The sequence below is a fragment of the Cydia strobilella genome, chromosome 5, assembly GCF_947568885.1.
Source record: "Cydia strobilella chromosome 5, ilCydStro3.1, whole genome shotgun sequence".
NCBI lineage: Eukaryota > Metazoa > Arthropoda > Insecta > Lepidoptera > Tortricidae > Cydia > Cydia strobilella.
The window spans coordinates 15,458,760-15,481,005 of record NC_086045.1 but is presented as its reverse complement, the minus strand read 5'-3'; the positions used below and the strand labels follow the sequence as shown (position 1 = coordinate 15,481,005).

Below are 22,246 nucleotides of genomic sequence, written 5' to 3'. Positions count from 1 at the left end.
TAAAAAATACCAAATTTAGCTTTATTTAATAATTTTAAGTCATAAACCTTAAAATTCCATAAGAAACGTTAGATTTTTTATAATGATGTTAAATATAATTCTGAACGCACAAGTTGAGTCGATGCAATTTCAAAACGCATCGTTGACATTTCATACGTCAGAACAGAAATGTCAACATTGTCAACAAAATTTTTACTGTTCTTCTCACCGACTAAATCAGACTACGTAAAAATCAGAATTTCTAGTGTTTTCCGTTATAATATCGTAAAAAAATTAGTGATTCCAGTGATGAAGATGATCTAACGCCTGTGGATGTTGCACTTTCCTCGCTATAGTGAGGGGAAAAGTTTTGTGTTACACACGGGTGCAAATGTATTTTACTTCTCGTGTGTTGAAACACTCGCTACGCTCAGGATTCTATTTTAGAACCACTCGCTTCGCTCGTGGTTCAACTATAGAATCCTTTCGCTTGCTCATGTTTCAATTCCACACTCGCGGGTAAAATACAACTTTGCACCCTTGTATAACAAATAACTATTGGCACCCATATGAATTCACTTGACCAGTAACTTCAGTGTTTCATGATGGTGAAATCAGAATACCTGATAAGGGCATATCACCGCCGTTTGCCTGGTAAAGGGTTAAAATATGATTTTCATTCACAACACGCTTCTAAAACCAATAATTGTCTTTGGCACCCATATGAATTCACTTGACTTCAGTGTTTCATGGTAAAATCAGAATACCTTTATACTTTCTTACAACGAACTAAAAGCTGTCAGGTCAGAGGTCAAAGCATATGCAATCTTGTACTTTAAACATTCATGTTATGCAGAATTAGGATATGGAAGCGAATTTTCGGACTAAATCCTAAATATGGTAAGCGAAACACTATGTGGTAGACAGTCATGCGTAGAGGCCGTCTAAGCTAAGTGTGCACCTATTGAAATAGAACAAAGTGAGGGGTGTCCTTATAAATATGGTAAGCGAAACACTATGTGGTAGACAGTCATGCGTAGAGCCCGTCTAAGCTAAGTGTGCACCTATTGAAATAGAACAAAGTGAGGGGTGTCCTTATAAATATGGTAAGCGAAACACTATGTGGTAGACAGTCATGCGTAGAGGCCGTCTAAGCTAAGTGTGCACCTATTGAAATAGAACAAAGTGAGGGGTGTCCTTATAAATATGGTAAGCGAAACACTATGTGGTAGACAGTCATGCGTAGAGGCCGTCTAAGCTAAGTGTGCACCTATTGAAATAGAACAAAGTGAGGGGTGTCCTTATAAATATGGTAAGCGAAACACTATGTGGTAGACATTCATGCGTAGAGCCCGTCTAAGCTGTTTGCATTGCACCTATTCAAATATAACAAAGTGAGGGGTGTCGTTATAAATATGGTAAGTGAAACACATGTAGTAGACATTCATGCGTAGAGCCCGTCTTAGTTAAGTTTGCACCTATTCAAATAGAACAAAGTGAGGGGTGTCGTCTTTTAACGCTTTACGTTATAAACAAAAACGTCACACACTAATGTACAAACCTAGTAAGGTTTAAGTATGAAAGTGTGAAGGTTACTTTGACAGCCTACGCCTTATACGAGTTATATGCATTGTGTTGGTGCTGTGGGTACGACTAGTTGCGACGCCTTTGAACGCCAAAGTTCATTCAACTCTGTACATACTCGTATGGTTGCAAATGTATTTAAAGTTCTTATTCAAGACACGCTTCTTGTTTGCGGCCTGGTCAAGGGATAACAATTAAAACAATAAAAAATGATATAAATTAAGTAGGTACGCACTTTATTAACAAAACGGATAATTTGCGCAGAAATAAATAGGTACAATCAACAGCAGGAAAAACTAACCTTTGGGATATTCAATATTGTCTTTAAGTACACTATAGTTACTGTATTTTCAACTATAATTTTGAACATTTGGTGTCCTCTTACTGCTGACCTCATAATCTGATAAGTTACTTTACAAAATACTAGGTACTACTTGCATAATTTCATTGCAATTTATGACCGGCGAGTTTAAACATTTTTAATTTTTTTTCGTCTTTAATGTGACTGGGCATCAAACAATAATTAACATCAGTAGTGTGATGCTGGTGTGCGACGCGCGGATTTCCATTTTTCTTAGTTGCAGTTGCAGATCCTTTTTGCAAGGCAGCAAATTCTGATGACACCACACTGGGAAACATTTTGTTTCCACAGACACCATCACCTTTGTTATTAGCTTTATTTAGATTCCTTTTATTTTTTGAAAAAGTACTCATCCCTTTGGTTGGCACATTTTTCCGCAACTGGTACATATCAAAATTATCCTGAATGTGACTTTTATAATCATTATGCGCTCCTCGTTTATTTCTACGAGCTTCTACTTCTTGTTCTGAATAATTAAATTGATCATCTGAAGGGTTTGTAAGCTCGTACTCTAGAATATTGATTAAATCATCTAAGTTATCGACCGGTGAATCAGTCTTCTTTGTATTGGTTATGTAATATGATTCATATTCACTAAGCTTCTTCTCAAGTGATGATACAGCTTCGCGTGCTGTTCTCTTTTGGTCGCCTAACTTGACTATTTGATTTTCTAAAGTTAGGATTATTTGCTCTAATTGTGATATTTGTTCCTTTCTCTTTTCAACATGACTCGTGAGTGATTCAATTTCAGTATTCTTCTCGTCAAGTTGTCGATTGATCTGTTAAAATAAAGTTTAAATAAGTTATGACACTTATGACTAAAATATGTGTAAATGATTATATTTATATAATTATCGATTCACATATTATCACATACATCGCACGACTGATATAAGTGACATAATGAATTTGTAAACAGGGCGCAAGATTAATTCATCTTACCTCTATATCCGCTTGAGTTCTGTCATCCAAATTATTTCGTAGTAATTTAATAATATTGCTTTGTTCTTCATTTTTGTCCGTTAGCATCTTCAAGGCCGTTTCCCGTTCCTCTAACAAATGTTCCTGCTCTGTTATGATTTCAACACGATTTTGTAGTTCAATATCCTTTTCGTTTAAGACTTCAGCCAAAGTATTATTTTTTAGATTTGCTTCTACTAGCTGAAGAGTTTGCTGCTTTATCTGGAATTTAAATCATATCCAGTTACAACTCGCCACTTCGTCTGAGTAAAAATTGTTCATCGGAATCTAAAAACACTTTCATAATCGAGATGAATATCAGAATACAAAGTAAAGTGATATTGTGTGCGAAATTCTATTCAAATCGTTAACCTATTTTTTTTTCGGATTTTGTATTAAAGATGTTATTACGTAATGCTAATTAATGTACAATCTATGCAAATTAAAATACAAAAAAAACTACGAGCGAATGTTTACCATTTCATGCAATTCTACTATGGTTTCAAACTCTCCGAAAACTTCACGTAGTAGAGTTTTGATATTTGTCAATTCTTCTGAATATGTTTGTATTTTCGATTCACTGAAAGTCGAACACAGATGTAAATTTGGGGACCTATTACAGTAATACCCCGCTTTACGCGACCCCGTTATGCGCGGTTTCGCTTTTTTTCGCCAATTTCGCGCTAAAATGCCTCGCACTACGCGGATTGCTTATGTATAGTTTGGAAAGCCATTTCTGCCAGTGGAAAAAGGTGGTAAATTAAAAAAAATGTAGGCGCGAAGGTTGACCCATAGAAAATTTTAATTTCGCGCCTTTTTCTACTCACAAAATGGGTTCGCCAAAGTATACTTAAAAATATGCAGTCATTTACTTCTCTGGTTGCGGAAATCCCCACTTTCTCTGACCATTATGTTTGGAAAATTTTAAGAGTAGGGGATTTCCCGTCAACCCCGATATACCTGAATTTCACTGAACGCGATTTTTTGCAGAACGTATCCCTCGCGTAAAGCGGGGTATTACTGTACATACTTTCATATAAAATCTAATGAACATTAAAAACCAGTTTAGGACAAAAATTAAGTCGTAATTCAAATTATTTTCAATTCACTGAATGTCGAACACAGATGTAAATTTGGGGACCTACTTTCATATAAAATGGATTTAAATCAAATGAACTTTAAAAAAAGGTTTAGTAAGAAAATTAAGTCGTACCTAATTAAAATTATGTTCCAAGTTTGTTTCCATTTTGAGGAATCCGTTATGCAAGATGGCAATAATATAACGGATCCTTGACACTTCCGTCGTGTCAACATTTATTTTCTTAGCCTTACTTAGTTATTTTTGATAAACTTTATAAATATAATTTATAAAACTCCATATGTAATAAAATTGTTAATTATCGAAATAGAAATCTTTCACTCTTATTTTTATCAATTTTTTTATAAACTCCTCAATAAAATATTCATTTATTGAAAATAATTACAATGTACTACTAAAAGTTAAAATATAATTTTAAAATTGAATAATTTAGTACCTAAAAATACCTCCTAAATTAACCTATAAAAGAACCCAATCATAAAAAATGCCCCGTCCAATAGTTCGGCCTGCGGCATGGACCCCATTACACTGGCGGCGTTACCTCTCTGTACCGCTAGGGCGATACGCTGAGAGAGGTACTGTCCGCGCGCCAATTCCGTGCATTCGGAGGTCGAGGAAGTGGGGGGGGGGGGGGGGGTTGCGCCGCGCCCGTACGTACAAAATGACACCACTCTGTCATGACGCCCAACATTCCTAACATTCCTCAGCCGTGCACGGAATTCGCGCGCGGACAGTATCTATACGCACCGGCCCTACGGTAACCGAACTTTCTTAGAAATGTCCCAATATTTACTACCCACACCATACCTTTCGAGTAAGCGTTGTTCGAGCACGTTTCGTAGCCCTTCCAGCTCCAAAATATACTTTTCCTTATTAGACCATTATGTTTGGAAAATTTTAAGAGTAGGGGATTTCCCGTCAACCCCGATATACCTGAATTTCACTGAACGCGATTTTTTGCAGAACGTATCCCTCGCGTAAAGCGGGGTATTACTGTACATACTTTCATATAAAATCTAATGAACATTAAAAACCAGTTTAGGACAAAAATTAAGTCGTAATTCAAATTATTTTCAATTCACTGAATGTCGAACACAGATGTAAATTTGGGGACCTACTTTCATATAAAATGGATTTAAATCAAATGAACTTTAAAAAAAGGTTTAGTAAGAAAATTAAGTCGTACCTAATTAAAATTATGTTCCAAGTTTGTTTCCATTTTGAGGAATCCGTTATGCAAGATGGCAATAATATAACGGATCCTTGACACTTCCGTCGTGTCAACATTTATTTTCTTAGCCTTACTTAGTTATTTTTGATAAACTTTATAAATATAATTTATAAAACTCCATATGTAATAAAATTGTTAATTATCGAAATAGAAATCTTTCACTCTTATTTTTATCAATTTTTTTATAAACTCCTCAATAAAATATTCATTTATTGAAAATAATTACAATGTACTACTAAAAGTTAAAATATAATTTTAAAATTGAATAATTTAGTACCTAAAAATACCTCCTAAATTAACCTATAAAAGAACCCAATCATAAAAAATGCCCCGTCCAATAGTTCGGCCTGCGGCATGGACCCCATTACACTGGCGGCGTTACCTCTCTGTACCGCTAGGGCGATACGCTGAGAGAGGTACTGTCCGCGCGCCAATTCCGTGCATTCGGAGGTCGAGGAAGTGGGGGGGGGGGGGGGGTTGCGCCGCGCCCGTACGTACAAAATGACACCACTCTGTCATGACGCCCAACATTCCTAACATTCCTCAGCCGTGCACGGAATTCGCGCGCGGACAGTATCTATACGCACCGGCCCTACGGTAACCGAACTTTCTTAGAAATGTCCCAATATTTACTACCCACACCATACCTTTCGAGTAAGCGTTGTTCGAGCACGTTTCGTAGCCCTTCCAGCTCCAAAATATACTTTTCCTTATTATTCAAATCATTTTTCAACTGTTTCCCTGAGTTGACGGCGTCGTTCCAATTTTGCTAAAATAATAATGATTGCAACAATAAATAGGGGGGTATTCAGGGTGAATTAAGTACTGCCAAATATAATCTATATAAATATTTTATAATATCTGCTAAATATTATCATGGCATTTGCCCTTGATTTAAATGTGTTACAAGGCAATATAACATAACAACCCTTGCAACCTGCTGCTGGCCCTTTAACCCCTAAAATCCCATGTATATATTCCTATACCTATACCTACCTGTATGGTACCTATGTATATCGTCTCGTCAGGGGACGGCCGCTTCTCCATACAAACGTAATCTCCATTTTCCCTTTTGGATATTAACATTATGCACACTATTTTTACGTAATTTGATGTATAGCTATGCCCCTAAGTTTGACATTTTTCGATTTTTTGATGATTGTACAAATTAGGAGCGAAAAACAGTTTTCATACAATTTTTTAAATGCTTGTAAGTTCGTAACTTTTATAATAATTAAAAATTTTAAAAAAATCGGACGTAGGGGCATAGATGTGGTTGATATACAACAAATTGTGTCAAAAAAATTCAATAATGTTAATCCAGACAGGGAAACTACCTTTGTATGAAAAAGCAATTTCGCGCGGGTCCTCCACATTCGTCTTAATGTATGCGGAGTGAAATCTGGACAAAGTTTTGAACATGTAAAAAGTAAACAAAAAATTAAACTGAAATTATATCCAACTGCCAATTTAAAGTATATGTATCTGTCAATTAATCCGGTAAGTTTCATGGGCATTGGATTCTTTCTCTTGAAATTGAGGTCAATCTAGAAGAACACCATCGTGAAATTGTATGCAATTTCTCCTGTACTACTCTGCCATGTCAGACGTATATCTGCTATGTTTAGATAACAGAGATACGCCTAACCAGTGCAAAAAGAAACTAGACCCTATGCTTACTTAAACAAAATTTCAAAAAATGTCTTTAGTTACTGAGATATTTCATATTTTAAGATAGACGTTTTCCAATTTTTGAACATTGAGTTATTCGTATCTCTTTTAACTTTAGTAAGAATAATTATGCGTAACTCTTCGCAGTTTTTTTACGGCGTCTGGATATCTACTATCTCGAGTTATCATAGTTTCGCGTAACTACACGCAGGTAGTACGGCGATAGGCCCGACTCGCGGTGAGGCGGGGCGCGGAGGCAGTATAGTTAATAGAATAAAAAATATAATTTTACGAAGTATCTTCTCAATACCTACCAATAAAAAAATTGTAGTAACTGACCTTAATATTTTTACTAGGTATCTTCTAATACCCACAATAAATTTACACCAAACCCGAGTTCCACTAGGTACAGCCAGGGTTCAGCATCAGCTCTATCTTGGATACTGCTCTCCCAAGTGCTCATCAAGGCGTGTCGGATAAACAAAACAGCGTTTGCCTATGTTGCCCAAAACCTGAGATCCACTAGGTACAGCCAGGGTTCAGCATCAGCTCTATCTTGGGTACTGCTCTCCCAAATGCTCATCAAGACGTGTCGGATGACCAAAACAGCGTTTGCCTATGTTGCACCAAACCTGAGTTCCACTAGGTACAGCCAGGGTTCAGCATCAGCTCTATCTTGGGTACTGCTCTCCCAAGTACTCACCAAGGCGTGTCGGATGACCAAAACAGCGTTTGCCTACGTTGCACCAAACCTGAGTTCCACTAGGTACAGCTAGGGTTCAGCATCAGCTCTATCTTGGGTAGTGCTTTCCAAAGTGCGCATTAAGACGTGTTGGATGACCAAAACAGCGTGTGCCTATGTTGCACCAAACCTGAGTTCCACTAGGTACAGCCAGGGTTCAGCATCAGCTCTATCTTGGGTACTGCTCTCCCAAGTGCTCATCAAGGCGTGTCGGATGACCTGAACAGCGTTTGCCTACGTTGCACCAAACCTGAGTTCCACTAGGTACAACCAGAGTTCAGCATCAGCTTTATCTTGGGTACTGCTCTCCCAAGTGCTCATTAAGACGTGTTGGATGACCAAAACAGGCTGTGCCTATGTTGCACCAAACCTGAGTTCCACTAGGTACAGCCAGGGTTCAGCTTCAGCTTAGCTCTATGTATACTAAAACCTTCTCCAGAATGTAACAAACACTTTTCTGGAAACCGCAGTCCGCATCAAAATCGGTTCAGCCAAACGCGAGATAATCGCGGACCACACGGGTCAAACTGAGAACCTTTTTTTTAAGGCGGTTAAAATTTTTGGAGTAACTGACCTGCCGTTAATTCCGCCGTGTGAGTTAACACATTATACAATGGATAATGTGTTAGTAATTTAGCTTTGCCGTCAACTTCTAAACTCAAACTCCATAGTACAAGTCCAAACGTCATGGCAGTTAAAATATATAACCACCTTAAAAACGACATTAAAGCTCAAGCAAATGAGAAACAATTTAATAAAATGTTGAGACTTTCTAATAAATAAATGCTACTACGACTTAAAGGACTTATTTAATGATAATGTTACAGACACCTTCTAAGTAATTTATTAAAACAATGACATACTTAAATTACTATGACATATATACCTAAATTTATAACAAAACAATTTTATAATATGAATATTGTACAATAATTTATTTATTATAATACATTTATTAATGATCTCATGTGTAATTAGAATAATTGTTTTATGACCTGATATTTTTTTTAGATAAATTAATAATTTGCTACATACAATACAATAAAAAATATAATAATAAAATGATATGAGTAAGCTATTGATATGCTGTGCCCTTACAGGGTCCATGTGAGACATTGTATATTATAATTTACATCTATACTGTACCATGGTTGCAATAAAGAATTATGAATTATGATAATCTTGTGTAGTCTGGTTACGCGTTTTACTAGGAGCACTAATACAACGAACTCTTACAACTTAAGATAAATGAGTTACGTTACGCGTGACTACCTCAATATTCCCCATGCCCTGGTTACACGTTTTACTAGAAGTTGATACAATGTAGTCTTCTAACTTGAGATAAACGAAAACCTCAATAAGCCCGCGAGTCTTGGCCACGCGTAATATTATGAGCGCTCATACAACGAACTCATCTAACTTTAAGTTAGCATAGTTATGCGCAACCACCAAATGTATGAAACAGTGGTTACGCCAAACTGTGGCAGTGGTTATGCGTTTATTTCAAAAACTATGTACTTTTACAAAAAAAAATGTAAAGAAATAATTCTTGATGTCTATTGAAACACAAAACACATATTAAAAATGACTTGACTCAAAACTCACGAAATATATGAGTTTATTAGTTTTCACGCTCACCAAAAACTTTAAAGTCGATTTACTCAAAACTGTGTTTTTTGAGATAGCAGAGATACGTCTGACACGGCAGTACTGTCCGCGCGCCAATTCCGTGCATTCGGAGGTCGAGAAAGTGGGGGGGTGGGCGCCGCGCCCGTACGTACAAAATGACACCAGTCACCATCATTGTCACGCCCAACATTCCTAACATTCCTCAGCCGTGCACGGAATTCGCGCGCGGACAGTATTTCCCTATGGCCGAAAGCGAAGATAGTGGAACATTTTGTGGAACCGGGTTAGAGGTGAAAGTATGTTTATAAAACATTTACATCATTTTTCTTTAAAAAAGCTACCGCTAGAAAGTCTGGTTCAAGTAAACATTCCAGCATTAGCCAGTTTCCTGGGAGAGATCGATTGAAGAAAATGATGGCCCGCTGAGTCACAAAATCTTGAAGAGAGGTCATGAGATTATTCAAATGTGGCAGTAAAACTGTTAAAAATATCTTGAAAATATGGGCACTGTATCGGAAAATAAAAAAAACACTGAAAATGTAGGTATGTCGTACCGACCAAAATGTACAAAAACAGATGTTTTTGCGTAATGGGATTTATGGGGGAGTAACCATATGTCACTTTAAATGAAATGTATGGCAAGGTAACTATTATTTTAATAAGTTTTTGGCAAAAATTTCATTTTTCGTACAAGCTTTTATGGCTGACTGTACTTTTCTTTCCACAGACAACTAATACTCATCGAGACAATTCTAAAAACCCCAAACACAATTAGGTTGCGTTGATTTATCACAGAGTTCATATGACCACCTCCTGCCTCCATCATCAGAACAGCTCGATGGTACCATAATATTGCATTGTCACCCGACCTACATATGTATGCAAATTTTTCAGCTTCATCGGAAACCGGGAAGTGGGTTTAATTTAACTTGCAAGATTTGACCCTTACAAACATGTTATATACTTATTACATACATACTTACATAGGTACATTGTAAGTTAAATAAAAGTTTGTAAAAGCACCAATGGTCCAACGGTCGAGAATGTGAAATATGTCGAGCATAGGAAGTTTCCTAAAAAAGTTTTCCTAAGGAAGATAAAATACATGAAAATGTATGAAAAATAACCATGTTGTTTTTATTTAATACGACATTGAATTTTGTCCAGATTTCACTCCGCATACGTTAAGATTATTGTGGGAGTATTTGTGTAAGATTGTCCATATTTATAAAAATATGAAAGTATAAGTATATTTTACTCGTAATTCTTGCATAGCTTCTGTTTGCTTGGTTACTGTAGTTTCATATCCCAGCAGTTCTTCTTTAGCATTTTCAAGGTGACAATTCAACATTTCTATTTCCTTGTGGCATTCGGCTACGTTTCCTGCAATAGGTACACAAATTATATCTGACGAATAAATTATGAGATGAGAAACTCCTACTTATTGCAATCATTTAAAACTGCAGTCCTATTGGTTATATTAATGAGGATATAATAAGATAGAGCGGTACTGTCATAGTAAATTTTGTAACCACTGTAAATTCACTGCCATCTATCGACATACTTTAAAACTAAAAATGAAGATTTATAAAAATACGTTAAAATGTATTTAAATATGGATAAATGATTTTTTTATTTGCATTAATTATTTTTATATTATTTTGACCCATGTTCTTTCACTGGTATGCGTTAAAATTATAAACAACAAACGAAATAGTCAACGCCCTCTATACGAGAGTTGGCCAAAACTAGTGGCGCCATCTGATCGAGAATCAAATTTTCGTGATTTTCGAGGCACGTTTTTTCCTTAGACTGTATCCATCTATTACGGAGTTATATATCTATCTTTGGTTCTATAAATGACATTATATCTGAACGATTAAGCAATTAAGGAATATGCTAGTGCGTAAAGTATGTCATTACCTCAGGAGCACCGAGATAGACTCGGGACGAGTGAAGAATGACATTTCCGCACGTGTATCGAACGACGTTTTCTAATACAGTTGCGAAAAAATAAGAAAAGCAACAAGTAAGGAACGGAATTCGAAACTGTAAGTACTGTACTGTAGTAGTGTGTGTACTTTTATATAATTAATTCTGTATGACATCATTGACATTGACATTATGAAGAAGTGTTTTTCTAGCTTTTATTTAACTAGAATAGATTTTGTTATTATTATTGAACCCACTTCAACGAAAGTTTTTTTTCAAATGCATGTTCTATAAGACAGAAACAATTGTAAATATTAAAACATTGTACTATTATTACCTAAATATGATTATTTGTGATTATTTGTGTATCGTATATTTATAAAAACAATATCGAATGTTGCCTTTGGAAACTTAAAACATTCTTGCAGTAAGAAAATACGCCTCTTCTTTGACAGGCGTTCCGTTCCATTCAGACAACTTATTAAGAACGGTTTTTCAACATTAAAAAATAAACGTGTTATAATACTTATAATGATGAAGAGGTAAGTAACAAAATATGATATATGCATATTTTTCGTATTCTTACATTAACAGTAGGTTTTTATGTTGATTACGACGTTTAAAGGAAACTAATATTAACACTCATCAATAAGTAGTCATGAAGTGGAACAAGAACAAATTTAAAAAAATTGGAAAAAGCACTAGTTCGCGAAAACCAACTTTCCGCACGCTAAACAGCCACGAAAAGTAGCACTTTTTGAGCAACTTTTTTTCTACTCGTCGAGTAGAATCTGTGTATTACGACTTCATATAAAACACTACAACCTTACTCTTTTCAACGTTGTATAGTCTATGGCACTTCCGACTCAAGCATAAGAATTTTATCGATACGGTTTAGTCAATTATAAAAATTTTGAAAATAGAACTTCATACATTTCAGTAAAATATTTCTTGTTTAAGGAGACTCGATTCAATGCAAATTAGCCTACTTAAACACGCTGCTGCGTCGCATCTGCTTTGTGATTGGTTGGCCAACAATTGCTTCATAAGTCATAAACGCGCATGTGACACCCTTCATATAGCAACATCCATATCCTACGATAACCGCTTAGCGTTGCTTGTTAGTCTCCATAGGCTACGGTGGCCACAATCGAGTAAAACAATTGTCTTAAAATTGAATTTAGCGCGGAGCAGGTACCAGGGCCTCATGAGTTACGAGGAGGTGTCGTTGACCAACCCGCCGGGGGCGCCGGGCCCGGCGGCCGGGGCGCGTACGAGTATGAAGGTATCGCGGGCTGCGGGAGCTCGCGTATCTTAGCTGTATACTTTTGGTTTGTTTACCTAAGTATATGATTCTACTAGTTGAAAGTATTATTTTTTTATCTCGTAGAAAAAGTATTGTATACAATAGTGATATAATCAAGCTTTTCAATCTCGTACCTTAACTTAAGCAACTCAGCAAGCTTCGTTGCTTAAACACGGTACTCGACTGAAAAGCTCTCTATTATATCACGATTGTATAAAATACTATATCAGAACAATTCTAATTAGGTAATTACTTGAATTTGATTCCATTTCTGTTAATTTCTTCGCGGCGTCTTTAAATCGTAATTCTGACTCAAGAAGTTGTGTACACATAGATTCTATTCTGTCAGCCAGTATATTTTTCTCATCTAATACTTCTTTGTATTTCTTCTCTGTTTCCATTAACTTCGCAATACATAAATTTGACTCGTGTTTCGTAGTGTGTAAAGTTTCTTCAAAATTCTTACTTAGTTCTATAAGTTGATTTTCTAGCTCTTGTTTTCTGTAATAATTTGACGAGTATTATATAATATTACCATGAAGAAACTATTACAATTAGGTACCTATTTTGTACGAAACAACTAAAAAGCTTACTCGACTAATAGTTTTCTTCGATCAGCAGTAATTTCATCAAACAGTTTCGTATTTATATCAAGAGATTCATTTAGTTTTTTTAGTTCATTATCATAATTTGACTGCATTTCTTGGTTCTGAAATAAATATTATACTTAAATATATGGGGTAAAAACAGCGATTGATAATAAACATACATGACGAACTAGCTCTGCATAATGACCCCACAAATATTGTCCCACAGTAGGCGGGGCGTAAATGTTGTGCCACGGAGCTGTTTATAGGTAGTTCGCAAATGGCGGCGCGTTGTCACAGTCATAGTAGAAGCATTTACTCGTAGATTATATCTCTAACTAAAGAATATGACTTATTGTGCGGTTAAATTTTGTGCTAGCCGTTCCAACAAACACTGAAAAAATTATCGTAATACTTCTCACGTACAATTTTGCTGGGATCATATTATTTTTATTTCTTTTGATCAACACAGATTCTATATGGGGATGATGTTGTGCAATTTTTTATACAGCCATTGATATTTAGAAACTTATTTTAAATATCATAGTTATTTTGATATAGTCCGTTTAATTTAAATTAGTGGTAGTAAATACTAATCGCCGTTGTAGGTGGCGCTTTTTTTATGTGTACTTTCTAACTATGTCCCTGGCATCTCGCTGCTATTTATAACTTTTGGTTAAATTGGCTAAGAGACCGATATAGCTAATTTTGATATAGGAATATTTGTGGAAGACCAGGGACGGTTAGAATGGTGAGAAAATATGGAAATTGCGAGGAAAATTCACTCTATAACATTTAAAACTAAATTTGAACAAGGAAACAGGCCTTTACGTAATGCTAACGACCTCTGTATTAAATCAGCACGAACTAAAAGCGGTAAGAAGAATATAAGTTTTGAAGGGGCACAATTATATAACAAACTGCCAAAATGTGTAAAAGAATGCAAAAGTTTTAATTTATACAAACATAAATTGCATCAATACGTAATTTCTAATATATAGTTCCGGCCCTGCGAGTTTGCGAATCGACAACAAAGAATGTGCGATAAGCTCATGCAGTCAACTGCATTTTTTTAGGATTGTAAATTTAAACGTTAGCACAGGTTTGCACCAGTGATTAGCATATAAGTATTTTAAGTTAACTTTTACGTTTTGCAAAATACCCACACACTTGTGTAGCATAAACATCATTATAAGAATGATTGCCTTAGTTAATAGTTATATGTACAAATGTAATATTAGTTTTTTTTATAGATATAATAGTGAGTACCTACATTTAATGTAAACTGTTCTTTTGATGCTCTTGTAATTCAAGATATTATACACTTGTATTTTATGTAATTTTTTCTCATTAAGCGAAATGTAAATTTCTTTGAGAAATAAAGTTCTTTAACCCTAAAATAGTAAGAACAACAATAATATTGTCTTCGGTTACCGCGATAGTTACTCATGAAATAAAACTATGAAAACGGATTATATCGCGTATATTGAATTTATAATACATCCCGACGTTTCGAACTCTTTACAGCGTTCGTGGTCAACGGGTGACTGACGGGTGGGCGTTGACCACGAACGCTGTAAAGAGTTCGAAACATCGGGATGTATTATAAATTCAATATACGCGATATAATCCGTTTTCATAGTTTTATTTCATAAGAACAACAATGTTATTTTTCCACACAAACTGTTCCTACGACGTGTCAAATATGAATTTCTGCATTTTTTGCTCTGATCAAGATGCCATATCGATATCTGAGGATCTGAAAAGCTCTTTATTATGATTCTGAGGTAAAAGCGGCAAAGGTCCTCTCGGATCAGATATCAATTTTCATCTCGATCGACGCAAAAATGAAGAAATGTCGAGCGCAGTTTCAAATTTACGTTCATATCAGTCATTTTTGTGACACCTACCTTAATACTCCAGGTGCCTTATGAGTTTGAACCTTGTGCCTTGAACGATGAACAATGTAATCGTTATTACGGAAGCCTTTAAACACGTGCGACAAACGAGCATAGCGCATAGCCAACACTAAATTATTAATCCCATTAAAATAAAATAATAAATTATCATACAAAAATATTGCAAATAAAACATGTTCTATATTGCATGAAACCGTCTTACTAAAAGACAGCTTTCTGTCTTGTATTTCCAAGTGTAATAGACCAATCGTATTTCGGGAGTGATATTGGCCAAGCTGGCGAGCATCTGTATTTTAATTTTGGATCCACATTTAGGCTAATGAAAGTTAAACCTACAAAAACACGGCAATTTAAAAAAATCTGTAGCAGGCGGCTCTTTGATTACAAGGATTGCATAATTTTTATACTTTTTATGATTTCTAGAATATGAAAATTATAAAAAGTATAAAAATATTATTTATTTTGAGTTAGTTTTCCATGTTTTTTTTAATTTGCTGGGTAAAAAACAACCGGGATCACCAAACTATTGGTACTGAAAACTTGAAAAGTACTACACCTATTATTGTACTAAAATCACCATTGCTGCCACTAAATAAAAATGAAGGTGCCAGCTATTTCGTACCCTCGGATTCATTACTGCGAACCGGAGGTGATAGGAGCAATGCCACTCCTAGTGGGTTACGGTGGGTTGTGGTAGAAAGATTGCGGATTCTAAGTAGGCTATTTACCTCTTCGCGCAATTGGCAAACTGTTTTTTCCAATGTCCGGCTTTTAGAATTAGCTTGCTCCAAGGCTAAGTTGAGTTGTGCTATTTCGTCTTCTTTGGACTTTAACTGTAAGTCAGTTTTCGACATGTGATTTTTATGTTTCGTGATTTTTAATAATTGCTTTTCTCTTTCCTGTTAAGCAAATACATATATCCGTTAATGATTAATATTTTAGTGAAAACAAACTTCGGTTAGATATCAAATGCTAGCAAAATCTGCCAGGTTTGTATACTTTTTCCCTGTTTCTATTGAATGTTATTATTACCCTTGACTTGTTTTCAGCGAATGTTGCTTTATCCTCCGTCTCTTGAAGTTTTTTTCGAAGTTCCTCGTTTAATGCATTTACTTTTGATAATTTCAATGATAAACTTTGAAAACACAGTTCATTGGCTAATGTGCTATTCGTATCGTGTCTGAAAATAATGACAAATATATACATAAATTTAATTTGTTTTTGTTTATTTCTAAATAATGTTTGATTTAGGCAATTTATCTATCTTTTCTAGTGATTAAACTCATAACTAGGCACTAGGCATAATAATCATAGGTACATACTTAAAAAAATTCTCTGAATCGTTTAAAAAACTCAAGTAATCCTCTTTATTCTTATCCAGTGACCTTTTAAATTCTTCATTCTCAGTTTTAAATTCTTTGATTTTTTTAACGAGTACATTTTTCGTAATCATCTGAAATAAAACCCAAGGATTAAATTACCTAAGCTATTAACATGTTTCATTATTATGGCAAATAAACATGATGTTACGCAAAGAGCTGTAGGTAGGTAGGTACTTAGGAACCGTGGACACAGAATATTATTTATTCTGTGTCCACGGTTCCGTAGTACTGTACAGAAGGTTCACTCTCTAACAAAACGCGTCTATTACGACAGATATGTCCGCTAGGTGGCGCAAGCGCGATCAGGCGTCCGTTCCGTAGCGGTGTGCGGCAACTACTATGGCTAGACCAACATTGGTGTGGGCCGCATGTACTTGTAGCGACGCGACGAAAACGCGGAGTGGGCCATGCCTGCGCCACTGCGCTGGATTCAGGTTATTCTCTAACTCTCACGCACGTCGCGGACTCGCGGATATCATGTCGTTAAATTGTTATTTTTAGTAAGTTTTAACACAAACAATATTGAAATAAGGAAAAACAAAACCAAAATTAATTAATTTCTTTTTTTAAAGGGAACCACCTTCTAAAACCCAACTGACTGAAAAGAACAAAAAATTTTTTTTATATACCCCTATCCTTGTCCAGTCCCTAAAATTAATAACGATATACGGGTAATTACTTAGTTTTTGATGTCGGTGCCAAACGAAATTTTTTCGAGAACCGACATCTTAAACAACGAAGAATGCATGCAAGCGATGCATTTACTTGCATAAAAAAGACAGTTTGCTTTTTAGGGATTCATTAATTTAGTTCTTACACTCACTGACCTTATATTATATCTATGCTTACACTACTAACTAAGTAGTAGGTACTCGTATTATTTAATTCTGTTTGGCAGCAAATAATGTTTTTGTTGTTATTTCTTGCAAAGTATGTGCAAAGTTAGCTTTATCCGGCTTATTGCATTCTTATGACAAAACAGGTATCTTTTGCTTAAAACCAATATTTGAATAAGTTTCGTTTAATTATTATACCATGCGTTAAGCAACCAAGTGAAGAAGTCTTATAATTATGCGGGACCTTACTTTTTTTGCCATGATGTCCTCAAACCAATCGATAATATCCTTTCTACTATTTAATGTTTCTTCGCACGAAGCAACAATTTTGTTTGGTATTTCACGTAATAAATGCAGATTCAAAGGAGTATTAGACATCTGTGTTTCTGAAATCCAACAAAATTAATTAGGGCCAATATATAACCGAATTTTCGGGTTCTAAAGCTGGCTTTATCAAGAATTTACACAGTATTTTTAATGATAAATACTATCTATTTGGACATTTATTACGAACTAACACAGTGTCTAATGGATTTGGTGCTAATGGGGGTTGTTACTGTTATTAGATCTATCGTCTGTCTGTCCCTCTCAGCAGAAAGGGTCTCGCGACTGGATAGTGGGGTACATATGTAGTAACCAATAACTATTCGACCTTACCGTTGGTTTCTGCCCCAGCGCACAGCTGCAGCAACTGTCCTGGGGCCAGTTTGCCAACATTCATGATTGATAAATCCTCCGACGGTGGCAAGCACATTGTTTGGCCCATTCCTAACAACTCCTTGTGACTTGAACGCAACGAAGCGTATAATTTTAATAAATCTCGCTGGAAAAAACAATGAGTAACACATGTAGATACATGACATTCTAAATATTTATTTGTACCTGATTACAACGAAACGATTCGGTCAAAACGACGTTTTTATTCCACCGATTTTTGGCTCAATATCCTAGATATTATACAGGCGTGCTTTTTCGGTATATTATAACACTCGTGCTTTTTCATTATATTATCCGACTGTAAGCGAGCGCGCAGTAAGAAAGCCGATGTGTGTAATGACCAATGCACATGCGTTTCATACGACGTTTTTCAACACACTTGCGAGGAACAAAAAAAGAAACTTTCATATTAATCAGCATGTAACTGTTAAAACAGTTATTATGCGTGTTGCATCTCTGTCATACTGGCGTGCGCCCCTCTCGCCTGACGCGGGTGCCGCGGGCGGGCCGGCGGCGGCGAGAGACCCAGCTCGCGGGCACAGGGCGCTTGCCGCGTGCCCAAACACTTGACAAATAAGTCACAGCAAATATTTACCTAAGAATTATATAGCATACATGATCATTTTCATTATTTTGGTTTCTTAAGTAATAGTTCAAATTTTTATTTGTTACTACTTATTACTAAAAGTAGTCTGTGCTTCGAACTAAGTATGTTTTATTTATTATAACATTTTTGTTTATTTTCCTCAAGATAGAATAGAGTCATTTATATCAAATTCCTTAATAGACAATTATATCCTCGACTTATATCAGTCCTCGCCTACCGGTTTGGACAAACCTTGTTGTACAGCCTGCACGTGTCTTTAGGAGCAAAATCAATCCAATTTATGGTACCCACCTGTTTTTCATGAAGCTGTCTTTTTATAGTTTCGAACTTTGTAATGTTTTCTTGCCAACATATCTTTAACTGCATTCTCTTTTTATCCTCCGAAGAAAACCTAGACTCTGGAAAGAAATTGAAGAAACAATTAATCATAAGAACGTACTAAACTTTCTTTCACTTTTATATTGTACTAGCTGCTAGCAGCTGTTGCCCGCGACTTCGTACGCGTGGATTTGTATGTTGGTGGTTATATATTATTCATGAGCATAATATAGAACATTATGCAGCAAAAGATATCAGTAGGGACGGTTAATCATTTGTTAATAATTATACAACGCATGAAATTTGTCTTTTACAAACTACGAAGTTTCTAGACCCTAACTGAAAAAAATTGTTCCCGATATAATCCCTCTCGACCCTCTTAAAAGATTTACAAGTCCACTATTAATTAAAAAAAAATCGCTCCCGAAACTATTAATACAAACTTTTCAAAAACGGTGTAAGTAATCAGTTTTCGTCTATTTTAATATAATGCCCTTTTACCAAGTTTCAAGTTCCTAGCTTAAAAGAAAATTTGTACCACATATAAACTTACATCCCCTTCCCCTCCATCCCCTTTTTAATTTTTAAGAACGTTGAAATAACTTTTTTGGAATCTTATACAATGTCTTTCTAAGAAGTTTCAAAGCATTTGTAATAGATTCACTTTCAACCTCTTTTTAACCCTTTTAGGGGATGAATATTTAAAAACGCTTAAATTACTTTTCTTGTATTTTAATAATATGCCTTTATACAAAGATTCAAGTCCCGCACCCAAAAAAATATTTGACCTCCATACAAACTTTCAACCCCTTTTTAACCACTTTAGGGGATGAATTTATAAAAACGCTGAAATCACTTTTCTTGTATTCTAATAACATGCCTTTATGCAAAGATTCAAGTCGCGCACTTAAAAAAATGTTTGACCTCCATACAAACTTTCCACCCCTTTTTCACCACCTTAAGGGATTAATTTTCAAAAACGCTGAAATTAGCTTTCTTCTCTTTTAATGAAATACCTTTTTACGAAGTTTCAAACTCTTAGCTTAAAATATAATTTGGACCCTATACAAACTTTCAACCCCTTTTTAACCCTTTTAAGGAATGAATTTTTAAAAACGCTGAAATTACTTTTCTTGTATTCTAATAATATGCCTTTATACAAAGATTCAAGTTCAATTCAAGACACTCACAAAAATATTTGATCTCCATACAAACTTTCAACCCCCTTTTCACCACCTTGGGGGATGAATTTTTAAAAACGCTGAAATGAGTTTTCTTGTTTTTTTGTTATAGTTAACAAACATGTATATTATAAAATTTGAACCCCAAGACAAACTTTTATCCCCTTTTTAACCCCCTTAGGGGTTGAATTTCCAAAAACGTCAATTTTACTTTTTTTTTGTAATCGGCTATTATGCCTTTCTAGAAAGTTTCAAAGTATTTGTAATGGATTCAAACTTTCAACCCTTTTTTAGCCCATATAGGGGATGAATTTTTAAAAACGCTGAAATCACTTTTCTTGTATTTTAATAATTTGCCTTTATACGAAGTTTCAAGTCCCGCACTCAAAAAAAATTATGATTTCCATACAAACTTTCAACCCCTTTTTCACCACCTTAGGATGAATTTTGAAAAACCCCTTCTTAGTGGACACTAACGTCATAAAAGCTACCTATTGTGAAAAATTCAGCTCTCTAGGTCCAACGGTTTGGGCTGGGCGTTGATTTAAGTGAGTCAGTCAGTCAGTCAGGACTTTTACGTTTATATATATATACCTATATATAGATAATTTAATATCATTCCAAGTCCCATGTGCCCTTCAATAATAACAGTGTTCATCATTGAGCCCTTGGCATTTCTAGACAGGAGTTGTCGATATCCTAACGCCATCCTATCCATATCCTCTATATCTCTTGTTACTAGATTTACATGCTTCAATAGTACCCAAACGCGATATATTACCAATTGAAACCGGTTCCTACCGGTTCCTACCGGTAACCTGGAACGGGCTCAGCTGGAAACACAAACAATCCAGGATAGGCGATCCTGGCACCTAAGGACGAGGAGAGCCGACCCCAAATGAAGGGATAAGGCTAGGAAGAAGAAGAGAAGAGTAGCTTTAACCGGTTATTGAATTAAGACTATGGTAATTCAAAATTGGTATTGGTATTGGTAGATTCAAAATGAACTAATGGAAATAGTGCAACACATACAAGGGTGCAAAGTTGTATTTTACCCGCGAGTGTTTCAACACACGAGAAGTAAAATACATTTGCGCCCGTGTATAACACAAAACTTTTCACCTCACTATAGCGAGGAAAGTGCAACATCCACTGGCGTTAGATCATCTTCATCACTGGAATCACTCATTTCTTTACGATATTATAACAGAAAACTCTGGAAGTTGTGTATTTTTACGCGAGTCGGTGAGAAAAGGTTTTAAGTAAAAAATTTGTTGACAATGTTGACATTTCTGATGTATGAAATGTCAACGATGCGTTTTGAAATTGCATCGACTCAACTTGTGCGTTCAGAATTATATTTAACATCATTATAAAAAAACAAACGTTACTTATGGAATTTTAAGGTTTATGATTATGACTTAAAATCATTAAATAAAGCTAAATTTGGTATTTTTTATTAGATTCTCATACCATTTATTTAATGATAATTAATATCGAAAGAACCATTATCATGAGCGTTTTACGTTTTGTTATCTGTCAAGCTACTTAAACACGCTCCATCCAAGGTCAAATTACTTTCCCCACTAGTGGATAAAACGCGTTTTTCCCCGCTTGTATTGAAGGATAAACGACAACTTTCCGAGCTAGTGAGGGGAAAAATATTTTGCAAGGCTGTGTGTGGTCCTTCTACGGTTATTGAGTGCTAGCGAGTAGAACGCTACAGAAATAGTCTAAAATGTGTCATCGAAATGCGTTATCGGAGAGCACGCGTTTTTGAGCGTTGGACTAGCCCGCGCTCAGGTGCCAATTAGAATTACACGACCCTCTTTTGCAGGTAGTGGCACACTTAACAATAGATAAAGGATTAGCCGTTCCGGGCTAGCTAAAAATCCAAAAATCGAACGACTATACATAAATTTTCAGTTTTTCATGTCAAAGAGATTTTTTATCAAAAGCTTCAGTAAGTAAAGGTTGTCTGGAACAGATAGCTTTTTAGCGATAAGACCGCCTGTTGTTTACCTCTTCTTAATTTACTGTATTCTTTTCTTTGTATTATTGTTTTCTGCATTGAGATGTGCAATAAAGATTATTATTATTGTATTGTATGGTATAAACGACCCTTACCTCCTCGGTTCGTTTCGTTACCGCGATCGTTATTCGAAAACGCACTATCATCTGAAACTCGATCTTCTCTTCCCCATA

General features: G+C 35.5%; 1 protein-coding gene across 1 annotated transcript; it reads right to left on the bottom strand.

Annotated features, from left to right (window-relative positions):
* Positions 1-1,993: 1,993 nt before the first annotated feature.
* Positions 1,994-22,246, bottom strand: LOC134741777 (coiled-coil domain-containing protein 18-like). Its single transcript, XM_063674671.1, has 14 exons — positions 22,169-22,246; positions 18,834-18,940; positions 17,876-18,041; positions 17,468-17,604; positions 16,323-16,453; positions 16,033-16,231; positions 15,729-15,899; positions 13,088-13,203; positions 12,748-12,995; positions 10,515-10,639; positions 5,862-5,983; positions 3,362-3,464; positions 2,867-3,106; positions 1,994-2,703 (listed from the first exon to the last, which is right to left on the bottom strand). Exons 2-14 carry the CDS (start codon positions 18,906-18,908, stop codon positions 2,008-2,010), a joined length of 2,529 nt encoding a protein of 842 aa, XP_063530741.1. The 5' UTR covers positions 18,909-18,940; positions 22,169-22,246; the 3' UTR covers positions 1,994-2,007.

What these genes read in the sequence shown, in the direction of transcription:
- LOC134741777 (XM_063674671.1), bottom strand. Translation starts at nt 18,908, where the DNA reads ATGCAGTTAAAGATATGTTGGCAAGAAAACATTACAAAGTTCGAAACT. An exon ending in TAGTAGAATTGCATGAAATG is followed by an intron (nt 3,107 to 3,361) that starts GTAAACATTCGC and finishes TTTAAATTCCAG; the next exon opens with ATAAAGCAGCAAACTCTTCA. An exon ending in GAACTCAAGCGGATATAGAG is followed by an intron (nt 2,704 to 2,866) that starts GTAAGATGAATT and finishes TTATTTTAACAG; the next exon opens with ATCAATCGACAACTTGACGA.